This window comes from Lontra canadensis, unplaced genomic scaffold, assembly GCF_010015895.1.
Source record: "Lontra canadensis isolate GAN:19392208 unplaced genomic scaffold, GSC_riverotter_1.0 scaffold99, whole genome shotgun sequence".
NCBI classification, from domain to species: Eukaryota; Metazoa; Chordata; class Mammalia; order Carnivora; family Mustelidae; genus Lontra; species Lontra canadensis.
In genome coordinates this window covers 7,433,206-7,453,034 of record NW_022631093.1, presented here as the reverse complement: position 1 = coordinate 7,453,034, position 19,829 = coordinate 7,433,206, and the positions used below count along the sequence as shown (strand labels likewise).

Sequence of the window (19,829 nt, the reverse complement as noted above, 5' to 3'; positions counted from 1 at the left end):
TCATTTTGAAAAAATCTGTATCAGTCTTATGTCACAAGAGGTTCTTCCTGAACACTGATAGTCATGGCTGCATTCATAAAGCCTCCTCCTTGCTGAAGGAAATAGCATCCCTGTTCTATTCCTTTCAAATCTCTTCTGCTAGAAATCAATGCCAGTATTTGCCACTAAGACACTGGTTTTCAATTCCAAATGCAGAGATGGTGAATTTACAGCAATGAAGCAAGTAAGCTTTCGGAGCTACATATAAACTATCTGGAATTAGAACATTCTAAGAAACAAGTTACATATCTCAGTAATTATGAAATTTGAACAATTCAAACGCTGACAAACAGTAATTCTGACATGTCACCATCTTATTTCAGGATAATCACCTATAAAAGCAAGCCTGTGAGGTGGTCTAGAAAGCCTATAAAGCCATGAAACATTGACCTGAAGCAATGCCGTAAACATAAAAATGAAAGAGATGTAGATCAAGGGAACCAAGTGAAAAAAGTAGGAATTGGGGTAAGGGAAATGAAGTAGGGAAAAGCTTGGGACATGGTACACATCCAGTCAGTAACAGTGTTTATTATTATTTACTTTAGAAGGTGCATTACTAAGCACAGTGAATGACACACAGAAGTAAAATAAATACTATGTAATGAATGAACATATGCCATGAATTACAAAATGGTACCTAAAGAAGAGATACTACCCTGGGAATTCATTTGCTGGGGGAGAAACATTTCCTGCAGGAAAAGTGTCCTCACCCTATGGCAACAGAGGTAATGGAGTTGCTGCATGATAAAATGCACTGGGCACTGAACATGGAGTCTGGAAGTCATAAACTAGCTATGTGATTCTGAGCAAGTCCCTTTCGCCTTTCTTTGCCTCAGTTTCCCTATCTATGAAATGGGGATAATACCCCCATCTCAAAGGTGTGAGCAAAGTTGAGATAACATGAAAAAGGACTCAAAGCAAACATAAATGCAACTGCCTGACATCTCCACTTGCATGTCTCAAAACCTCACCCAAGAGGAAATTTTCAATCATCCCTCAAAACCTGCTCTTCATATTTCCCAACTCAGTAAGTGTAACCATTTCCACACTCTGGGAACATTCTTCCTTTCTCCAGATCCAATCCATCATCCAGTCCTATCCATTCTAACCCCCTTTATATCACTGACTTCTATCTGTACTATCATCACCCTAAGTCTAAGCTACAATTATCTCTCACATGAATGACTGCAGCAGCCAAAACGATCTCTAAGCTTCTACTTCTGCTCTCACCAATCCACAGAACCATCTCCTTAAAAACATAACTGTCCATACATGTCATTTCCCTACCTCTATAAATCCTTTAAGATGTCCATTGTTCTTAAGAGAAGAGGCCAAACTCCTAAACCTGGCTTTGAAGACCCTACATTATCTGTCCTGTCTCCACCTCAAGCTACTTTACCCATTCCTGAACCTGTTCCAGCATACTGGCTTTTTAAGCACATACATTTTTTTTTTTTTTAATGTGTTATGCTTTCTGACAAACCCCTACTCATTCTTTGGGTCTCATTCCAAAATCAGGCCCTTTTATTACACTCTTACAACATTTCCGGGTATTTATGCAATTATTTTATGATACAAAAGTATACAATCACAAATGGTTATAAACCCAACGAAACTGAAAGCTCCACTAAGGTAAGCACGGTTATATCCAGTACACCTCAGCATCCTCAGGAAAACTGACTCTAGCACAGTTTGGGCCCAAATATTTGAACAAATCCAACTGAGGTGAAGAGAGACACAGTCAACTAAAAATTATAACTCAAAAAGATAAACTTCTAACTTACATAGCTGCCCATTTTGCTTCAAACTCTCCCCACCTCCACTCTCAAAACCTCACACCAAACGATTCGTGGCCTCAGATACCTCACGGTTTCCAATCTCCCATAGCCCCTGCTTTCCCCTCCCGTCCCCACAAAGTTCCAGGTTCAAAATGAACCCGTGTGAGCAGTAAGCGAGACGCAACGCGCTTCTTTTGCCTTTGCGGGTGGCGCGTCCCGGACCACCCGGGGAAAATTTTCTAATCCAGACACCCGGGCTGGGAGCCTAAACACTAACTCGTCCGCGCAACAGTGACGCACGTCGGCCGAAGAGCACTTTGCCAGGTACGAAGCCACGAAGCTTGAGGCGTTTCTTTAAGACTCCTCAGGCGCAATTCAAATCGCGAGTCCCGGCCCGATCGTCTAGCCGCGCGTCGTAGATTTTCAGATGCCCATTCCATCCATCAAAGAGGGACGGAAAAGACGTTCTCCGTCTCGACCTTTAGAAAACACCCCCATTGGAGGCTGGCGGGTCGCTAAATAAATCCTCGCGAGAGCCCCCGACTTCCGCCCGCTTCCTGCACCGGGCTAGCCGGACCGGAAGGAAGGCTGTACTTCCCCGCCCCCGGCCCTACCTCACAAGGCCGCGCGGCCCCATCTGCGACCAATCAGCAACCTCATTGTAGGCCGCGGCGCGGACAGCCAATGGCAAGTCGCGGCGCGCGCAGAGCTTCCTCTCTTCCGCACCGGCCCCCTCCCTTCCGCCCGCCGACTTCCACTCCGCCTCTGGCGGAGGAAGTGATGTCACAGGCCCCATGTGAGCGGATTGCAACACATGCAGCTGCCTGGAGAGAGGGAGCCGGTGTCCTACGTCAGAGCCGCCGCCGCGGAGCCGCCGCCGGGGAGGAGCAGCCGCTGCCGCCCAGGACTGGGCCCTTAGGTAAGCCGAGGGAGGGAGAGGCCAGCGACCGCCGCGGCTGGCCGCGCGAGGCGGGAAGAAGAGGGCCTCTTGGGGGTGGCTAGGAAGGGGGCCGCTCTGCCCCAGCGGCGGCGCTAACTCTGTGGTCTTGGTGTCTCCGGGCCCCGCCGGGCCGCTCTAGGGAGGAGGAGGCGAGAAGATGGCGGACGACCCCAGTGCTGCCGACAGGAACGTGGAGATCTGGAAGATCAAGAAGCTCATCAAGAGCTTGGAGGCGGCCCGCGGGTGAGCGCCGCGTCCGGCCCCCCCGTGCTCTCTTGGTTCCCGGACCCCTCAGGATGGCCGCCCCCGCGCCGCATGGCCGGATGAGGAGAACCAGGCACTAGTCAACTCCCGCCTTCTGGATCTCTGGGTAGTAGCCCCCGACTCAGGGGCAAGGGTCTTCGCGGTTGGCCGGGGAAGGGGTCCTTCTCCTGCTTCGGGGTAAGGGGCCCCGCTCCCGGGGTTCGGACCCCTTGACCCCCTCGTGGAAGGCCATTGCTACTTTTGAATCTCTCTCTGGCCCTTGAATCAAGCACCTCCGTGTTCGAGCTCCAGTTGCTGCCACCCTACTTGGGTGCTGTTGGGGGAAAGAGCCCGGCCTTCCTTTCTGAACGTCGTTCCCTGATTTCCTCTCTTCATGTTTCTCAGCCAGGTCTCATTAAAATGGCCTCCCCCTCCTGGTCTTCTGAACCGGGTCGGTGAAGTTTGGTTGGGACGGGAAGGAGGAGAGGTGGCCAGGGACAACCTCTTTCTGACTTTCCTTGATATCTCTGGGTTTTCCACCTCTTCCAAGATGACTTCCCCCAAGTCCTTCAATTACCCCGGAGGTTCCTGGTGTTAGCTGTTGAAGTACCCACCTATGAAATGAAAATACCAACGTGTGGGGGCTGGAGTAGAGAGGAGATTTTAGTGTACGAATCCGCATCTGTATATACATGAGAAACAGGGTAATGGGGCCGTTAATGTGAACTGTTAACTACGGGGTCCTTTTTGGCCTCGCTATAGAACTTTCAGGGATAGAAGTGCCTAATGTACTAATGCTTGCTGAAGTTTAGAACTGAATTAGGTGGGCTTTGGGTCTCCTTTTGTAAATTTTGTGGGTGTGTACTATGGGAAGGTTAGATAGAAACTGGCTGTATATGCCTTTTTTTTTTCTTTTTTTTAAGTTAAAATTACTCGTTTGGAGAAGGTGTGTCAAGTATTCCCATTTTCTTAGTTTGTTTATTTTGTTCTTTTCCCAGTTATAGGAACTTTTTGCTTACAGGAAGTGGCTCAAAAAAAAGCGTTTGGAACATTACATATTTGTATGTCTGAGCATTCTTAGAATAGCAGAGTGCCTTGCCCCAGGCCATGTTGAAAATTTGTTTTGAACACAGGAATTGGACATTCTGGTTTCCAGCCCAGGTTTGTCATCGATTGCTTGATTTGCAGTGATAGAATTAATCAAGCTTTTAATTGTTACTACATGAAATAAAGTGCGCTTAGTTACATGGAGGGCCTGGAGTTGTTAGATTGGTTTTGCTGCTGTGTTTTCTTATTAAATTAGTGACAGTTCTGCTTGAAATGAAGCTTCTGAAAGTTTGGCTATCCATTCAGTTACTTGGGCTTTTGCTAACTCTTTACTTAGTACAAATTGAAGGTGGCAGCTTATTTTTAATTTTTTTAAGTTTGTTTCTTTGAATGTAATAAAATAGATCTTTTTAATAATCTTACAGGAACTTGAACACAGATTTTTTTTTTGCCTCATGGTAGAATGAATAATTATTCTCCCGAGTGTGAACATATTATACAGGAGGGATAGTACAGGTCATGATCCCTTATGTATGATGTACTATCAGGAATTAGATTAGTTTCACTAGGATCTTCTGTTGCATTACTTTTAATTGAGTATGGCTTTTATGGATTTTTGTTGCAGTGTTTAAAGTTTGATGTGACCTGTAGATTTGTTCTCGTATGTCTTTACGTTGGGGACAGTGTCACACATTAGAATCTGCATACATTACATTCTCTGAAAAACTCTAAAATGTGAATTTATGACTGTAATTTGACTGTTGTCTGAGTGTAGTAACATTAAAAATAACGTTCTGTGTAGTAACAGCATTCCCTTCTAGTGCATGATGAAGGAAGCTTATTCTCTGATTTGATCAGAGCCATGTTACCTAGCTACTTGAAACTCTTCAGCTACCCTTTAAAGCTTTTAGAGGCTTTATCTCTTTTATTAGCAAAGTTCAGTTAAGTTTAAAGCACATCAAAAATGAGGTTCTCATGCACAACTTTACTTCTAAGTGATGGGGTTAGCTTGGACATTTTAGACAAGGATTAAGCTGTCTAAAATAGCTGGAAGTGGTCTTCATTTAAACAAATAATATGGTTGATAATCATGTCCTACTTTGCTTTTATTTAGGATTTGGTTGCTTGTTGATCCCATGAAAATTTTAAATCTTTTGCCATCTCTGGGTATTGGTAAGGAGCCACAACTGTATTCAGTTTGGCTCAGAAGTTTCCCTGTGCATACCAACTTCTTTTAGGGAATAGGAGGATTCCTGTTCTTGGCTGAATTGTATTAAAGTCAGGCTCAGATTATTATAGTATACGGTAAGAAATATTCTGTCTAATGCTAAAATATTTTAAGGAGAAATGTAATGATCTTTAAAGACAGACTGGATGACAGAATGAATCTTTGTGTGCTGGTGTTTGGGGGTAGTCTTTGGTTTTAAGGAGAAAACTGATGTGTTCAAGCATGGTTATTAGCACTAAGTGAAACTTAGTGGTGGCTTAATAGAATAGTTTTTGGAATGTTTTTTTGTTTGGGTTGTTTTGATTTTTTTGTTTGGGGTTTTTCTTGTTTGGTTTGTTTTTTAACCCTCTTAGCATTGTAGAATTCTGGGCACGAAAATCATATTAGTTTGTTTTTAATAGTAACTCTAAGGTACGCTTATAGTTAACCAAAAGAGTAATTTTGAAATTGAGAGTCAGTTTATGATTATCTCTTGATAATATCACTTAAATGTAGCTTAAAAAGGGAACCATTGGAAAATGGACTCAGTAATTAAGTACATCTGAACAAAGTGAGGTTTCTAAGCACAATAATTATTGGGTGCTTAGTATATTATAGACACTGTGTTAAGTAATACACTATTTGATTTAATCCTCAAAAGAAGTACTGCCACCTTTTGATAGCTAAGGCACCTGAGGTGAGAGGTTAAATAACTTGATATCTGAAGTGTAGCAGAGCCCAGGCCTTGAGTCAATATGTTATCCTATGCAATGAATGTATATTATGTTTTCTGAAAATACAAGACCAGAATGACTCAGATTGTAATCTAAGCTACAACAAACTATTTTATTTTAAAAATTTTACTTATTGGGGCGCCTGGGTGGCTCAGTGGGTTAAAGCCTCTGCCTTCGGCTCAGGTCATGATCCCAGTGTCCTGGGATTGAGCCCCACATCCGGCTCTCTGCTCCGCGGGGAGCCTGCTTTCTCCTCTCTCTCTCTCTGCCTGCCTCTCTCTGCCTACTTGTCATCTCTGTCTGTCAAATGAATAAATAAAATCTTTAAAAAAAAATTTTTTTTTAACTTATTTATTGAGAGAGAGAAGCAAACTCACCACTGTGCACAGAGCCCAATATGAGGCTCGGCTAAATCTCACAACCCTGAGATCATGACCTGAGCTGAAACCAAGAGTCACATGCTCAACCAACTGAGCCACACAGGTGCCCCTATAACAGGCTATCTTAATGTTGTCATTTCTGTGGAAGAGCATTTGTAAGAGCCAAAATGGCTAAAAGAGGGAACTTGGTGTCTTTTTGTAGTCCACATCGTACTTAATTTTCTGAGTTGAAAGAAGTGTTACACATAGATCTTAAATTTAAGTTTATGGAATATACTTATTTCGTTTCATAAAAGTCTGGTTGAATGTTAGTTTCTTTGTGTGTTAATAAAATAACCTGCCACTTCTTTTGATATACTAAGTCCCACTTGAAGTTAGTGGAAGTTCTTCCTGGTTTATGATTGCTCCTGGTACATTCTCCACCATTGGCTTAATGAGGACAAATGTGTACATAAGCCAGAACTGGAACTAGGGCCATGTGAATGGAACTGTGGTTGTGGATAGTTAGGATAAGGAACTAAAGCAGGTAAATATGTTTTACAAGAAAGGTGAGTGGGAAATTTTGGTTTTTCCTACTAATGTTTTCTGACCCAGCAAGAAGTAGCTCCAGATACAAGGCTGGAAGATTTATAGTTTTCAGGGATTAAAATCATTGCCAGAGCCTGTTCTGGCCAAGGACGGTGGTAAATGTGACAAACAGACCAGGATAATTTGGGTTAAGTTGCATCTGTGGGTATTAGAATATTTTTCGACTTACCTTGACCAGGGAACCTTGTATATTTCAAAAATAATGAAGGCTTAGTCAGATAACCCATCTGAAGATCTGCACAGTTTGTAAACTTTGAGTCTTAGGGGCATTTTGGGGCATTTTTAAATCTTACTGTTTAGTTTAAAAGAACTTGTAGATATTTTGACTTTGAAGAAAATAGAAATATCCTAGTTAACATGATTGCCTTTCCCTCTCTGAAATATTCAGCTTCTTTTCTCCTCTACTCTAAGGAGTTCTGATACCTGATGGCAGGGGTGGTCCCCCACACCAAGCAGTTCTGTAGTTCTTAGCGGACAGCAGCTGAGGGTGTCCTACAATTTAATCTGATTCTGGCACTACATAAAGTTAGTATCTGATCCCATAAGTAAAGTGCTCAGTCCTACAATACTGTCCCCATTTGTGTTAAGTCTGGGCCTCTCCTGTTTCTGACCTATAGCCTTTAAATTGGGGATTTAATAATTTGCTAGAGTGGCCCACAGAACTTAGGGAAGCACTTCATTTATGTCCACTGTCCTTTTTTATAAGTATATATATAAATGAAGAGTACATAGGGTGAGGTCCAGAAGCATCTGAGTACAGGAGCTTCTATTACTGTGGAACTGGGGGGTATTTCCTGGGCTTACCAACCCAGAGGTTCATTAAATCTTGTTCAAGGCCTCATAGAACTTAAACTGCAGACTCCTTTCACACCACAAACCTTTCCCAGAGGGCTGTGGATGGAGCTGAAAATTCCAAACCTTAGTTACTCATCTTTCAGGTGACCCCAGTGGCCCTACCCTAAGTCACTTTATTATAAACTGAGGTGTACTCCACAGAAATTCCTTAGGAATAACAAAACCCATCACCCAGGAAATTCTAAGGGCTTTAGAAGCTCTGTCAAAAGCCATGGACAATGACCAAATATATTTCTTACACCACATAACCATTTTTTAACATCTCCACTAAATTCCTCACATGTTGAATTAAAAGTAGTTTTGTGAGGGTTGCCTGGGTGGCTCAGTTGGTTAAGTGTCTGACTCTCGATCTCAGGGTTATGAACTGAAACCCTGTGTAGGGGGGCACCTGGGTGGCTCAGTGGGTTAAGCCTCTGCCTATGGTTCGGGTCACGATCCCAGGGTCCTGGGATCAAGCCCCACATCCGGCTCTCTGCTCAGCGGGGAGCCTGCTTCCTCCTTTCTCTCTGCCTACTTGTGATTTGTCTGTCAAATAAATTAATAAAATCTTTAAAAAAAAAAAAAAAGAAACCCTGTGTAGGGCTCCATGCCCCAGTATGGAGCCTTCTTAAAAAGAAAAATAATTTTGTGAGATTGTAGACTAGGCTTTTTTTTAACCTTATAGACAAATAATATGGATGGACTATTGATATGATTTGGATCGATTAAAGTATATCAAATGTGTTTGAATACCTTCCTCAAGTAAAAATTGTTGCTTAATAGAACATTTACCTAAATGATACATGGAATGTTCTCAAAGCCATGAGTTTTAGGTACTTTAATTTTTACTTAAGTTCTCCATACCTTAAAGGGCTGCTTATAACTAAAGTGATACCAGAATATTCAGGCTTTTAGAGAGGTGGGTTTTTTTTGTTTTTTTTTTTTAATCCTCCCATTCTCTTCTGCGCAAAACCTACCACCCCCAAGAAAAGTCAAGAATTAGAATGTTTTTAATTTCTTGGGAAGAGATGAATGTAGACCAGAGTACAACTATAGACAGAGGTCTTCGTGGCCTCTCATGAAGAGGTCATGATACAGATGCCACTAACAGCTCTGAGCCATGAGAAGAAAAAGATAGGGGAAAGAAGGAGAGAGTATATTTTATAGGGTATGGTAGTATCCTTGAGGCAACTCCCGAGTGTCATAGGTTGCTTTCCTCAACCCAGAACTAGTTCTAACAGTTGTTGTATTCAGGAATAGTGTTCTATGCACTGTGAACCTAATGAACAATTACTGTCTTTGAATTTCAACTCTTGACAGACTTCTCATTGTAATAGCAGATACCCTTCCAGGAAAGGAAGGCTTACAGTGGACATACTCCTAGGTAAGCACAGTACCTAATTAGAGTAACATTTAAGGCCAAATGCCCTTTGGGTTATAGGTGTGTCTGTCTTACCCCTCCTCCGCTGACCAGTTGGACCCTTTTAGCATTAGTAGAGGGCCCTTTTTCTTAGACCTAGGGTTAAGAGTGTGCCCATTATGGCCCCTTGTGCTGGATGTTCTGTTGTGAGAAAACTTAAAATAGGTTTGGTGTCAGGGTTGAATGGTCTTAGATCCTACTTGAAGATTCAGAAGGAAAAATTCGTTATCTTTTTCGTAGACCCACAGCTGGAACTGTCCCAACTGAGAACATGGAGAGCAGAAATTTCTTCAGAGTCCCGTGAATTTTCTAGGGATCTCAGAACAGAACCCTTTCATAGGATACATTCTATAGGTATTTCTTAATTCTTCAGCAGTCTCTTACCTTAATGAGAGCAAGAAGGGATTAGAGGGGTTCAGGGTTCTTCTTTCCAACATATTGGAAATTAGGTTTCTTGTGGGCACTTTCCTCAAAGAACATGAAGGCTCCCTTTGGTAACAAATTTATCTCAAGCCACCGGATGGACACAGTTTAAACCCTTTTCTGCTGTCTGTTAAGTTGGAAACTTCCTGGGTGCCTGGGTGGCTCAGTCGTGTCTGCCTTTGGCTTGGGTCATGATCCCAGGGTCCTGGGATTGAGCCCCACATCGGGCTCCCTGCTCAGCAGGAAGCCTGCTTCTCCCTCTCCCACTCTTGCTGTCTCTCTCTGTCAAATAAATAAATAAAAATTTTTTTTAAGTTTTAAAGATGGAAACTTCCCTTTTTTTCTTACTTTTAAACCTTTTTTTCCTTTGAATATAAGTGAATGAAAATTAAGTAATTTTATTTTTTGCTTTTTTCTCACCTCCCCCTAAACATCATTGAGTTTAAGAGCCATAATTTCATTATCATTCATGATACAAAGATGAAAACATATTTGACTCTTAAACATTATACATTGATCACATTTACTGTGATTTAATACAGCCCTTTCTCTTTCATCTACTTAATTTGTATTCATGGGTGCATATAAGTATTCATGTGTTTGCCTTTTTTTTTTTTTTTTAAGCCTCCCAAGTTCTGTATCTTTAACAGCAATTTTCAGATCCAGAGTTTTCATCCAGCCTATGCTTTGTCTCTTGTCACCATCCTTCCTGTCCATTTCAGAGGACTTGACATTTTCAGATACCTAACAACTGCCTCTTGTCGTGCAGATAACTTGGGGATATTGGGTCCATGCTCTTCTGTTTTCATATTTTCATTTGATCCTCTAAGGTCTCCTTTAGAAGAGTGATCCTAGTCAAAACAAAAGATTGTCTTTTCCCTACCATGTTTGGGGCCTTCAGATGAGATTTTCCCCCAAACTCACTTCTAGGTATATGAAAAATGAAGCCCACAAATGCATTTTTACTACTAACCAGTCAACTTACAAGCTTCATCAAATATCTGCTGTAAGTTAGACACTGGACATTTGGAAGAAATGTGTAATACAATGGGAGCATGGTCTGACACACAACCGTGGACTGATGATATGAACCATTTCCAGGACTAGAGAATAACACAGTACATGTTGAAGCGGGCATAGTGTAAACAGGTGATTAGGGTCTTGAATGAGGTGTTGGACATTGTCAGAAACCAAAAGAGAGACTGTGTAACTGCTCCAGCAAATTTCCTAGGGGAGGCAATTGTCATAGAATGTTACCTAGGGCAGTAGTATTATTTGGCTGATACAGTATCTTTGATACAGTAGTAGAGTGGAGCTGTAACTGATCTGCAGCTTTGAAACTGTAATTGACATTCATTCCTGATTGAAAGCCAGTTAGTCTAAAATTAGATCCAAGAGCTTTGTGTTGGTTGATGGTTGGTGAGCTGTCAGGGTATTGAAATAGCACAGAGCATTTGTGCATGTGTGCCTTGTTCGTAAAGTTGGCATGACAGAGCTGAAGACAGTCCCAACAGTTTGCCTTTCAACCTAAATAAACCTTAGTTTGCAAGTAGTGAAAATGTGCTGATCCCCAAACATGAATTCCTTAATACTTCTGGATATTTTTAGCTTTTTACTAAAAAACAGTTTTCTTCCTTTCTTGGCTACTCGCATTTTCTGGCATCTTCTGGCCTTCCACTTAAGCAAGGAGGAGCCTCAGGAAGGACAGGGTTAGAGGTTCATGACTGACGTATGTTTTAGTAAAGTAATAAAACTAGTTTTCTGAAGATGAATTGAATAGCATACGTTTTGACTCCTCACAACAGCTCTGTGAGGAAACTACTACAACCGTTTAATGGATGAAGAAATTGAAACACAGAAAGGTTAGGTAGCTTGCGTCTTACCACAACCTAGTAAGGGGCAGTACTAGATTTTCTGTTCCCACTTTTCTGGTTTCAGAGCCTGTGATCCTATTATACCACACTGCCTTGCTCTTTTTTTTTTTTTTTTTTAAGATTTTATTTGTTTATTTGACAGACAGATCACAAGTAGGCAGAGAGGCAGGCAGAGAGAGAGAGGAGAAAAGCAGGCTCCCCGCCGAGCAGAGAGCCCGATGCGGGGCTCGATCCCAGGACCCTAGGATCATGACCTGAGCCGAAGGCAGAGGCTTTAACCCACTGAGCCACCCAGGCGCCCCCTGCCTTGCTCTTTGAAATTTCTTTTGCTAAGTAGAAACATCTTCCATTCCCTTTTGAAAGGACTCTTGTCCAAGGAGGTTTGCCTTTTACTGGAGGGAGCAGGTGTGCTGGATGTAGGAGCAAAGATAAAAGGAAAACAGGCATGCTTTTTTGCATATCTGCCCAAGGAAGAACTTGGGAACCAAACATAACTTACTCTTAATGAGCATCGCTGGTGAGGGAAATAACTTGCTTTTAAATCCTTCCCCAGAAGTTCATTTTGTGTATTAGAACAGTAACAGGAGGGCAGTGGCTTTTGTTTTATTTGAAAAATACTTGTATTGTGGTAAAGAAACATTAGGTGAACTGTCTCATTTATAGGATCCCGGGTAGAACACTGGCCCCTAAAGCTGGTTGTGATTGATAATCAAGGCTTTGCCTTGATGTATGAATACTAGAGAAAGTTTCCAGCTTCTGCTGGTCCTTGGTCGAACATTCTACTAGGTTAGCTTTTGTGAAGTTGTTAAATTTTTAAAAAATACTTTTTTTTTTTTTTTTTTTTTTAGAGCAGGGGTCAGAGGGAGAGAGAGAATCTTGGGCAGGCTCCACACCCACGATGGAGTCCAATGCAGGGCTTGATCTCACAATCCTGAGGTTATGAATTGAGCTGAAAACAAGAGTTGGACGCTGTACCAACTGAGCCACCCAGGCGCCACTATAATTTTTCTTTTCAAGACAAAATAAATGCCTGTAACTGTAGAAAAATACACCAGATACATGCATTTTTGTTTTGGATGACTAAGTAATAGTAGTGCTGTTAAGCTTAAAATACTAAAATGAACCTTCGTAAACTTTCTGCTGGAAAGGTGAGTTATTCTATTCTCTATGATAGAAGCTGCTTTAGTGTCTTGGTATGTTCAGATCTTGGGCTTTGTCCCCTCTGGTAATGGCATCTGACCCTGAGGTCAGTTGGATAAACCAATTTCAAGTAACTCTGTCTAGCCTTCTGAACAGTAACAGAATCCTCCCTCCTCCTCTGATATTCTGCAAGCTCTTTATAAAAGGCAGCCCCATCTGCCTCTAACCAGTATCAGAGATGATGGGGGCTGGGGAGGGGGGAGCAGCAGGGCGTCAAGTTGAGGATGAACAAAATTAAGGGTAGCAAAAGAAGACTCTTTGGAAGTATTGGTTTTATTTTATTAAAGACTGTGGTTTTGGGGTTTTGGCAAAGCTAAAGCTGGGTAGTCAGTCATTTCTATGCAAGTGTTAGCTCCTCTCCAAAACTAGCAAATCTTTCATTGGTATTTTGTATGGTAGTTTAGAATAAATCTCTGGTGTTGGTATAGAAGAGACTATATAGGGAAGATCTTATTTCTCACATTGGGAATTAACCATTTGTTTATTTATCAAATTCATGTACTGTAATGATTTGTGCCCTTAAGCTTATATAGACAGTGTAAGCAGCATGTTATTTCAGTTTTCGATACTTGGTGGAAGAGAAAATGGGGTCAGATCTTTGAAGTGACTGATAACCAGACAGAAGTAGTGACTGACTATGGGTTATATCAAAATAATGTGAACCCATACCATAGCTGTAGGATGAAGCTATTCAAGCTTTTATATAATAAAATTTTTTAAAGTTTCAGAGGGTAATGGATTAATAAAGATTTTATTTCTTTGACAGACAGAGATCACAAGTGGACAGAGAGGCAGGCAGAGAGAGAGAAGGGGAAGGAGGCACCCCACTGAGCAGAGAGCCCAATGCAGGGCTTGATCCCAGGACCCTGAGATCATGACCTAAGCCAAAGGCAGAGACTTAACCCGCTGAGCCACTCAGGCGCCCCTGGACTTACTCGGATTCTAATAAGACTTACCACCTTCTAAATTGCTTCCCTTCTCCCTTCTAGCTGTGCTGTGATGTTTCTGAAGGTACTATTAAAGAGCAGAGGGGTAGGGTACAACGAGGTAGAGTTCCATCTTGTTACCTTTTAGTGAGCCCTTAATATTTGCTATCCATGCTAGGCACGTGACATATATTACAGAATTCTCATGACCTTGTAAAGCAGAAACTGAGGCCCAAAGAGATTCATTTATGTAAGTTGCTGTAGGCTATACAGATAAGACATGACATAAACCCAAATCTCTTAAATAAATCTGTGCTCCTGGGGTGCCTAGATGGCTCAGTCAAAAGAGCATGTTACTCTTGATGTCAGGATCATGGGTTCAAGCCCCACGTTGGGCATAGAGATTACTTAAAAATAAAAAATCTTGGGGTGCCTGGGTGGCTCAGTGGGTTGAGCCTCTCTGCCCTCAGCTCAGGTCATGATCTTAGGGTCCTGGGATTGAGCCCCACATAGGGCTCTCTGCTCGGCAGGGAGCCTGCTTCTCTCCTCTCTCTCTGCCTGCCTCTCTGCCTACTTGTGATCTCTGTCTGTCAAATAAGTAAATAAAATCTTTTTAAAAATTAAAATTAAATTTTAAAAATCTTATTTTAAAAAATAAAATTCTGTGCTCCTAACCAACCTCCTACACTGTTCCCATATTAAACCCATATCAGAAAGATTGCTATAGTCTCAAACTTTAAACTTAGTTTTGCATGTTTGGTAAAAGAAAAATAGAAACCCCACTGTGAATAAAAAAGCATGACTTCTGCATGGGTCATGATCTCACGGCTCTATGCTCATTGGGGAGTCTACGGATTCCTCTTCTCTCCCTCTGCACCTCCCTCCCGCTCATGTGCTTGCACTCGCACTCTTTCCCTCTCCCTCTTTCATGTAAATTAAAATCATTAAAAATGTACATGGACAAAGGCAGTAGAAATTGGTGAGGAACTCATTAATTTACAGCTGGTGATCCATATAATGTGGCTAGCTTAACAATTCCCAGAAATGATTTGACTGAGATTTAAGTTGAAAAAAAAAAATTTTTTTAAGATTTTATTTATTTATTTGACAGAGAGAGATCACAAGTAGGCAGAGAGACAGGAAGGGAAGCAGGCTCCCTGCTGAGCAGAGAGCCCGATGTGGGGCTCGATCCCAGGACCCTGAGACCATGACCTGAGCTGAAGGCAGAGGCTTAACCCACTGAGCCACCCAGGCGCCCCTTAAGTTGAAATTTTTGAGCTTGGAAAGGGGATGGTGGGAATCCTTGGCCACCCATATCCTAGGCACAACCCCAGTTGTCAAACATTGGGATGAAAGCTTGGGGAGCATACCCTCTAAATCCCAACAAAGAGTGTAGTCGGCAGTCTACTTCCTCCTGGTCCTAAACTGAAAGTAATTCTGTTAAGTAGGGGTGATGAAATCTGTGGCAAGCATTTGGTGTGCAGTGGCTGTTCTGTCCTGGAAAAGTCGGACAATTCATTGTGGTTGTATTGCTGCTAGGGTAAATGACAGCAGCTTACCTACAGCAGGTGGGCTCGGTTTGTTTTCTGTAAGTTGGGATGAATTCATGGAATCTCTGGCTTCAGCTGGCCAAGAGATCCTGCTTAAAGTCACAGAAAGCAAGCCAGACCCAGTGATTCTCAGCCCTAGTTACACATCAGAATTGATAGACTTGTATTTGAATCAATCTTTCTGAAAATTGAGGCTCCCTCTTCTAATCACCACTACCTTCACTGTCCCTATTCAAGAGCAACTGAATCAGAATAGAGGAAGGGGAGATCTTTTTGTATATGAGCATTTATTTTTTGTTTTGCTCTTTTAGAAAGTCCCTCAAGGATTCAGGGTTCTCACGCATATAGTGGTTATTAGTGGACAACCTTGTGTGGACCATGTTGGTTTTTTCCAGCTACCTTTCTAAACTGTTCTTGAGCATTACTGATGATGAACCTTGATAAAATCTTTACAAGTCAAAGAGTGCCTAGATTTTCTTTGCTTGTTATTGGTCAGAAGGCACTTTGAATCTAAAGGCTGCAACTATGTGAGACCTAAAGTTACACACACCCCATAGTCCAGGCTTTGCTCTGAATACCGTGCATTTTCTATCTTAAGGCATTTCAGTCCTGACACTTCAGGTGACCTTATACATGTTTCCCTGTCCATAATGCTCAGGGTACATGAAACCTTGGATGAATAACTGGTGGTGCAGTCATAACCTCCCATGTTAGGTAGAGAAACTTTTCTTCAAAGTTTATTTGAGACTGAAGGAAGGAAAAGCTGTTAGCTCTTTATTTAAAATTCCCTTCCTTCCTGAATTTTGTCTAGTTTTACTTACTTTCCGCATTTAATCTATTTACAACTACTTCCTTCTGTCTCCCACTGTTTTGTTGCCCAGAAGTTAGTTTCATCAGAAGTTTCATCAGAAGCATTGATGAACCTTGTTTGATAAGGGAAAGTACCCCAGATATGGTGATAACAAGAAGGAATCCGAGAGCGGAGGCCCTGGGAAGCCTTTTGTGCCACATTGTTGTATGCTTTGTCTGGCTTTGCCCAGTTTTTACAACCTGCGTATGAATCATTGCTGTACCTCACAATTCACTAACTTTGAGAATCTTTCGATTTAGAAAAAAGACATAGGGACAAAGCAGAACAGTAGATGAAAAATGTTAAATTTTAAAAAGAATGTAGTTTGCATATGTGTCGAGCAACTCCTTGGTGAAAGCTTTACTTCACTTCTTCCTGTGGGTTGTTTTGTTTACTTTCAAATGAAATACTCAGCTTCCTTGATTTTATTTTGGTGTTTACAAAAACTGGTTTAACAACCTTGATTGGCTTATCTTGGGGATAAATGAGCATTTATTTTGTTTGGAAACTTTCCTGGAAAAACTTTAATCTGCTACTATTAAACCCAACATACCAAAAAAAAAACAAAAAAAACAACAAAAAAAACCCGGGAGCCTAGGTAGCTCAGTGTGGTTAAAGCCTCTGCCTTCAGCTCAGGTCGAGCCCCGCATCTGGGCTCTCTGCTTGGCAGGGAGCCTGCTTCCCTTCCTCTCTCTCTGCCTGCCCCTCTCCCTACTGTGATCTCTGTCAATAAATTTTAAAGATTTTTAAAAAATTTTTAAAAAATCTTTAAAAATCAGGTATTATAAAATAGCCTTTAAATTTTTAAGGTGGAGGCCATCCACTTAATAACGATGAATTTAAAAACTTAAGGTTGTTTCCACCACCACCATCCCACATGGAATAAAAAGAGGCATAAAGGCAAACTAGTGAAAGGTACTTTTTTAAGTATTAATCAAAATTCAGAAGGAGTAAGAGGCTAAAACTAGCTTTTCAGTAGTGTTTATATTAGCAGTTTATCTATCACTTTTGGGGGGGCAGGTCTACATTTCTGAATTGCTTAAGTAGAAACCTGTGGCAAGATATTATTCTCAGGTGTCTTTACTAGGCACTGTCTAGAGTGTTACATGGATGAAAGTGTAGGGTTGATTGTCCCCCTTTGGTGCTATACAGCAAAGTTGCTTAATGAATACTTATCAGCTTAACCTATCTGCAGTGGAAATAAGTAGCTACTTATCTTAAGGTCATTGCTTTGTCCTCTGCATGATTATCTTGCTTTAAGGCTTTCCTTCAGGCATTTTGGGTTTACTGAGTGAATTTGTCCCAACATCCTTGTTATCCTCAAACTTCCATCCTTTGGGGTTTGGTGTCTGCTTCCTGAGCTAAGTGTGCTTCACCCCTGCTATCCTTGGAGCCCCTTCTCATTCCATTCCCTAGTGATTGCCTCTTTGCTAGTTCCATCTCCTAGGAAACTACTCTGTAAATCAGGGCATGTCAGCTTTTAAAAACTGAACCCTTTTGAGAAATAATTCCTTTGGTCCCCAAAGATTCCAGGATCCCATAGGGTAGAGAAATGTGTGCTCTTGAGAACTGTTAATCTGAAAATAAGCACAAGATAGTAAAGTGGGTATTAAAATATATGTTGTCTTTTTTCCCCCATCTTCTGTATTTTCATATTGTGCATGTGCATAAATTGACAGCCCCTGTGTAGAGACAGGTAGGTGGCAGCTACAATAGAGTCCATGTTTAAAGTTAAAATGACTTGCCTAATGTTTCCAGTCCCTCCCACAGCAAACTCCTCTTCTCCTCCTTGACCTGTGGAGTTTGACATAACTGCATATAAAATTATCAGAATAGTTCTTTGGAAATTCCTTTTTAGGAGCCTAGCAAGATAAATTATTGAAAGAATAGCAGTTTGTTACAATTGGTTGCATAAAAATAGGATCCAATGAACTCACTGACTGTAAAGAGCATTTTTCTTTTTTTGTAATAGAAGATACCAGTTTGTTTCATTTGGGAATTCTTTTTCCATCTAGTTCAGAAACTGGAACATGGCCACAGGTAGAATAGTATGTAGAATTTTGGATTTCTAGACACCTTGTCCTAATTTAGAAAAGTTCTTTTTGTAGTTACACTGAACATTAAAATGAAAAGCATTTTAGAGAGTGGTATGCCTGACTTAATGTGTGTGTGTGTGTGTGTGCATGAGCAAGGGATCGTTTTGAAGCAGCTTTGCTTTGTGGTCATTTTGATTGTGCTTGTAATGCCAAGTGAAGCTGCTCTTCTTAAGTTGGCTTGATTCTCTGGTTTGGCTAGAATACTTGTTCCCCTACTTGGGGTGGCAGCAGAGCACATAGTATCCATCCTTTACCATGTACTGTCTGTCATTGATCAACCTTTATTGAGTAGAGTATCACAAAAGTTATGAACTGGCCTTCTGTGTTTTTAATAGAAACCCCAACAGAAACAATGCCAGTTTCAGAGATAGAAAATAAGCCAATAACCTGAGAGTAAGCATTTTGATAGTTGGAAGGGCTGAATGAATATAGGCAGCTTGTCTGCTTATAGAGAAAACGTGTCTGACGAGAGAACCTGTGGGATTTACCACTAGGAGAAAACTTTGAAAGGGCAGGGTCTTGTGTAAATGAGGTCCCTTTCTACCACTAATACTGCAGAAAAACAAATTTGTGAAATTAATATTACTATAAATTATAAATATATGATATGATATATTGGTTCCGTTTATACAGAAGCTATTAGATTTGAGACTATTAATTTCCTATATATGTGTGTTTATAGATTTGAGTCTGTTCATATTGCCACTCGTTCTCCTTATAAGGTTGTTTGTTTTTTTTTTTTTTAGCATAAAATTAACAATTGTTAGAACATTTCTCAGAAAAAACGTTTGGCTTTTCTAGTAAGCTATCAGGTTAAAAGATGAAGAGATTTTAAAAGGAGTATCATGGTGCTTGCTTCGGCAGCACATATACTAAAAGGAGTATCATGAGTCTTTTCCATAGACTTTTTTTTTAGTAATAGCTTTATAGATACACAGTTTTATATACTGTAAAATTATTCATTTTTATTTTTTTAATAATTTATTTTTTATAAACATATAATGTATTATTAGCCCCAGGGGTACAGGTCTGTGAATCGCCAGGTTTATATACTTTACAGCACTCACCATAGCACATACCCTCCCCAATGTCCATAACCCCACCAACCCATTTTTATTTATTTTTAAGATTTTATTTATTTAGAGGGGGTAAGGTTAGAGGGAGAAGCAGACTCCCTGCTGAGCAAGGAGCCCAATGTGGGCCTTGATCCCCAGACTCCAGGATCATGACTGACCTGAGCTATGAAGGCAGAGACTTAACCAACTTAGCCACCCAGGAGCCCCTCTTTATCTATTTTTCAAGTAAGCTCTATGCCCAACATGGAGCCCAGACTCAGAACTCTTGAGATCAAGAATCATATGCTCCACCAACTGAGCCTAGCCAGGCACCCCCAATTATGCCCCCTCTCACTTGGGGGCAGGTTTGGGTTTTGCTGCTGCTGCTGTTTTGAAGAATTATATTTAAGTAATTTCTATACCCAACATGGGGCTTGAACCCACAACCCCAATATTAAGAGTTGCATGCTCTCCTGAGCCAGCCAGTTACCCTCTTAATTGCCCCCTTTTTAAAGGACACAGAATACTGGTTTTTTGAGAGTTCAACAATCACCACTATAATTTTAGAACATTTTTATTAAACCAGAAAGACGCTTCCCCCTTCCCTCCCCCATACGCATTACTAGTCACTCCCCATTCTACCTT

The 19,829-nt window shown here is 41.2% G+C and overlaps 1 protein-coding gene across 1 annotated transcript in view; it reads left to right on the top strand.

Moving 5' to 3' along the window:
* Window positions 1-2,599: 2,599 nt before the first annotated feature.
* ETF1 (eukaryotic translation termination factor 1) overlaps window positions 2,600-19,829 on the top strand; it is a 31,184-nt gene continuing 13,954 nt past the window's right edge. The window contains exons 1-2 of the mRNA XM_032837718.1: window positions 2,600-2,736; window positions 2,897-3,000. Coding sequence (XP_032693609.1) covers window positions 2,915-3,000 — 86 coding nt within the window. The 5' untranslated portion in view covers window positions 2,600-2,736; window positions 2,897-2,914. The remainder of the gene's footprint in view (window positions 2,737-2,896; window positions 3,001-19,829) is intronic.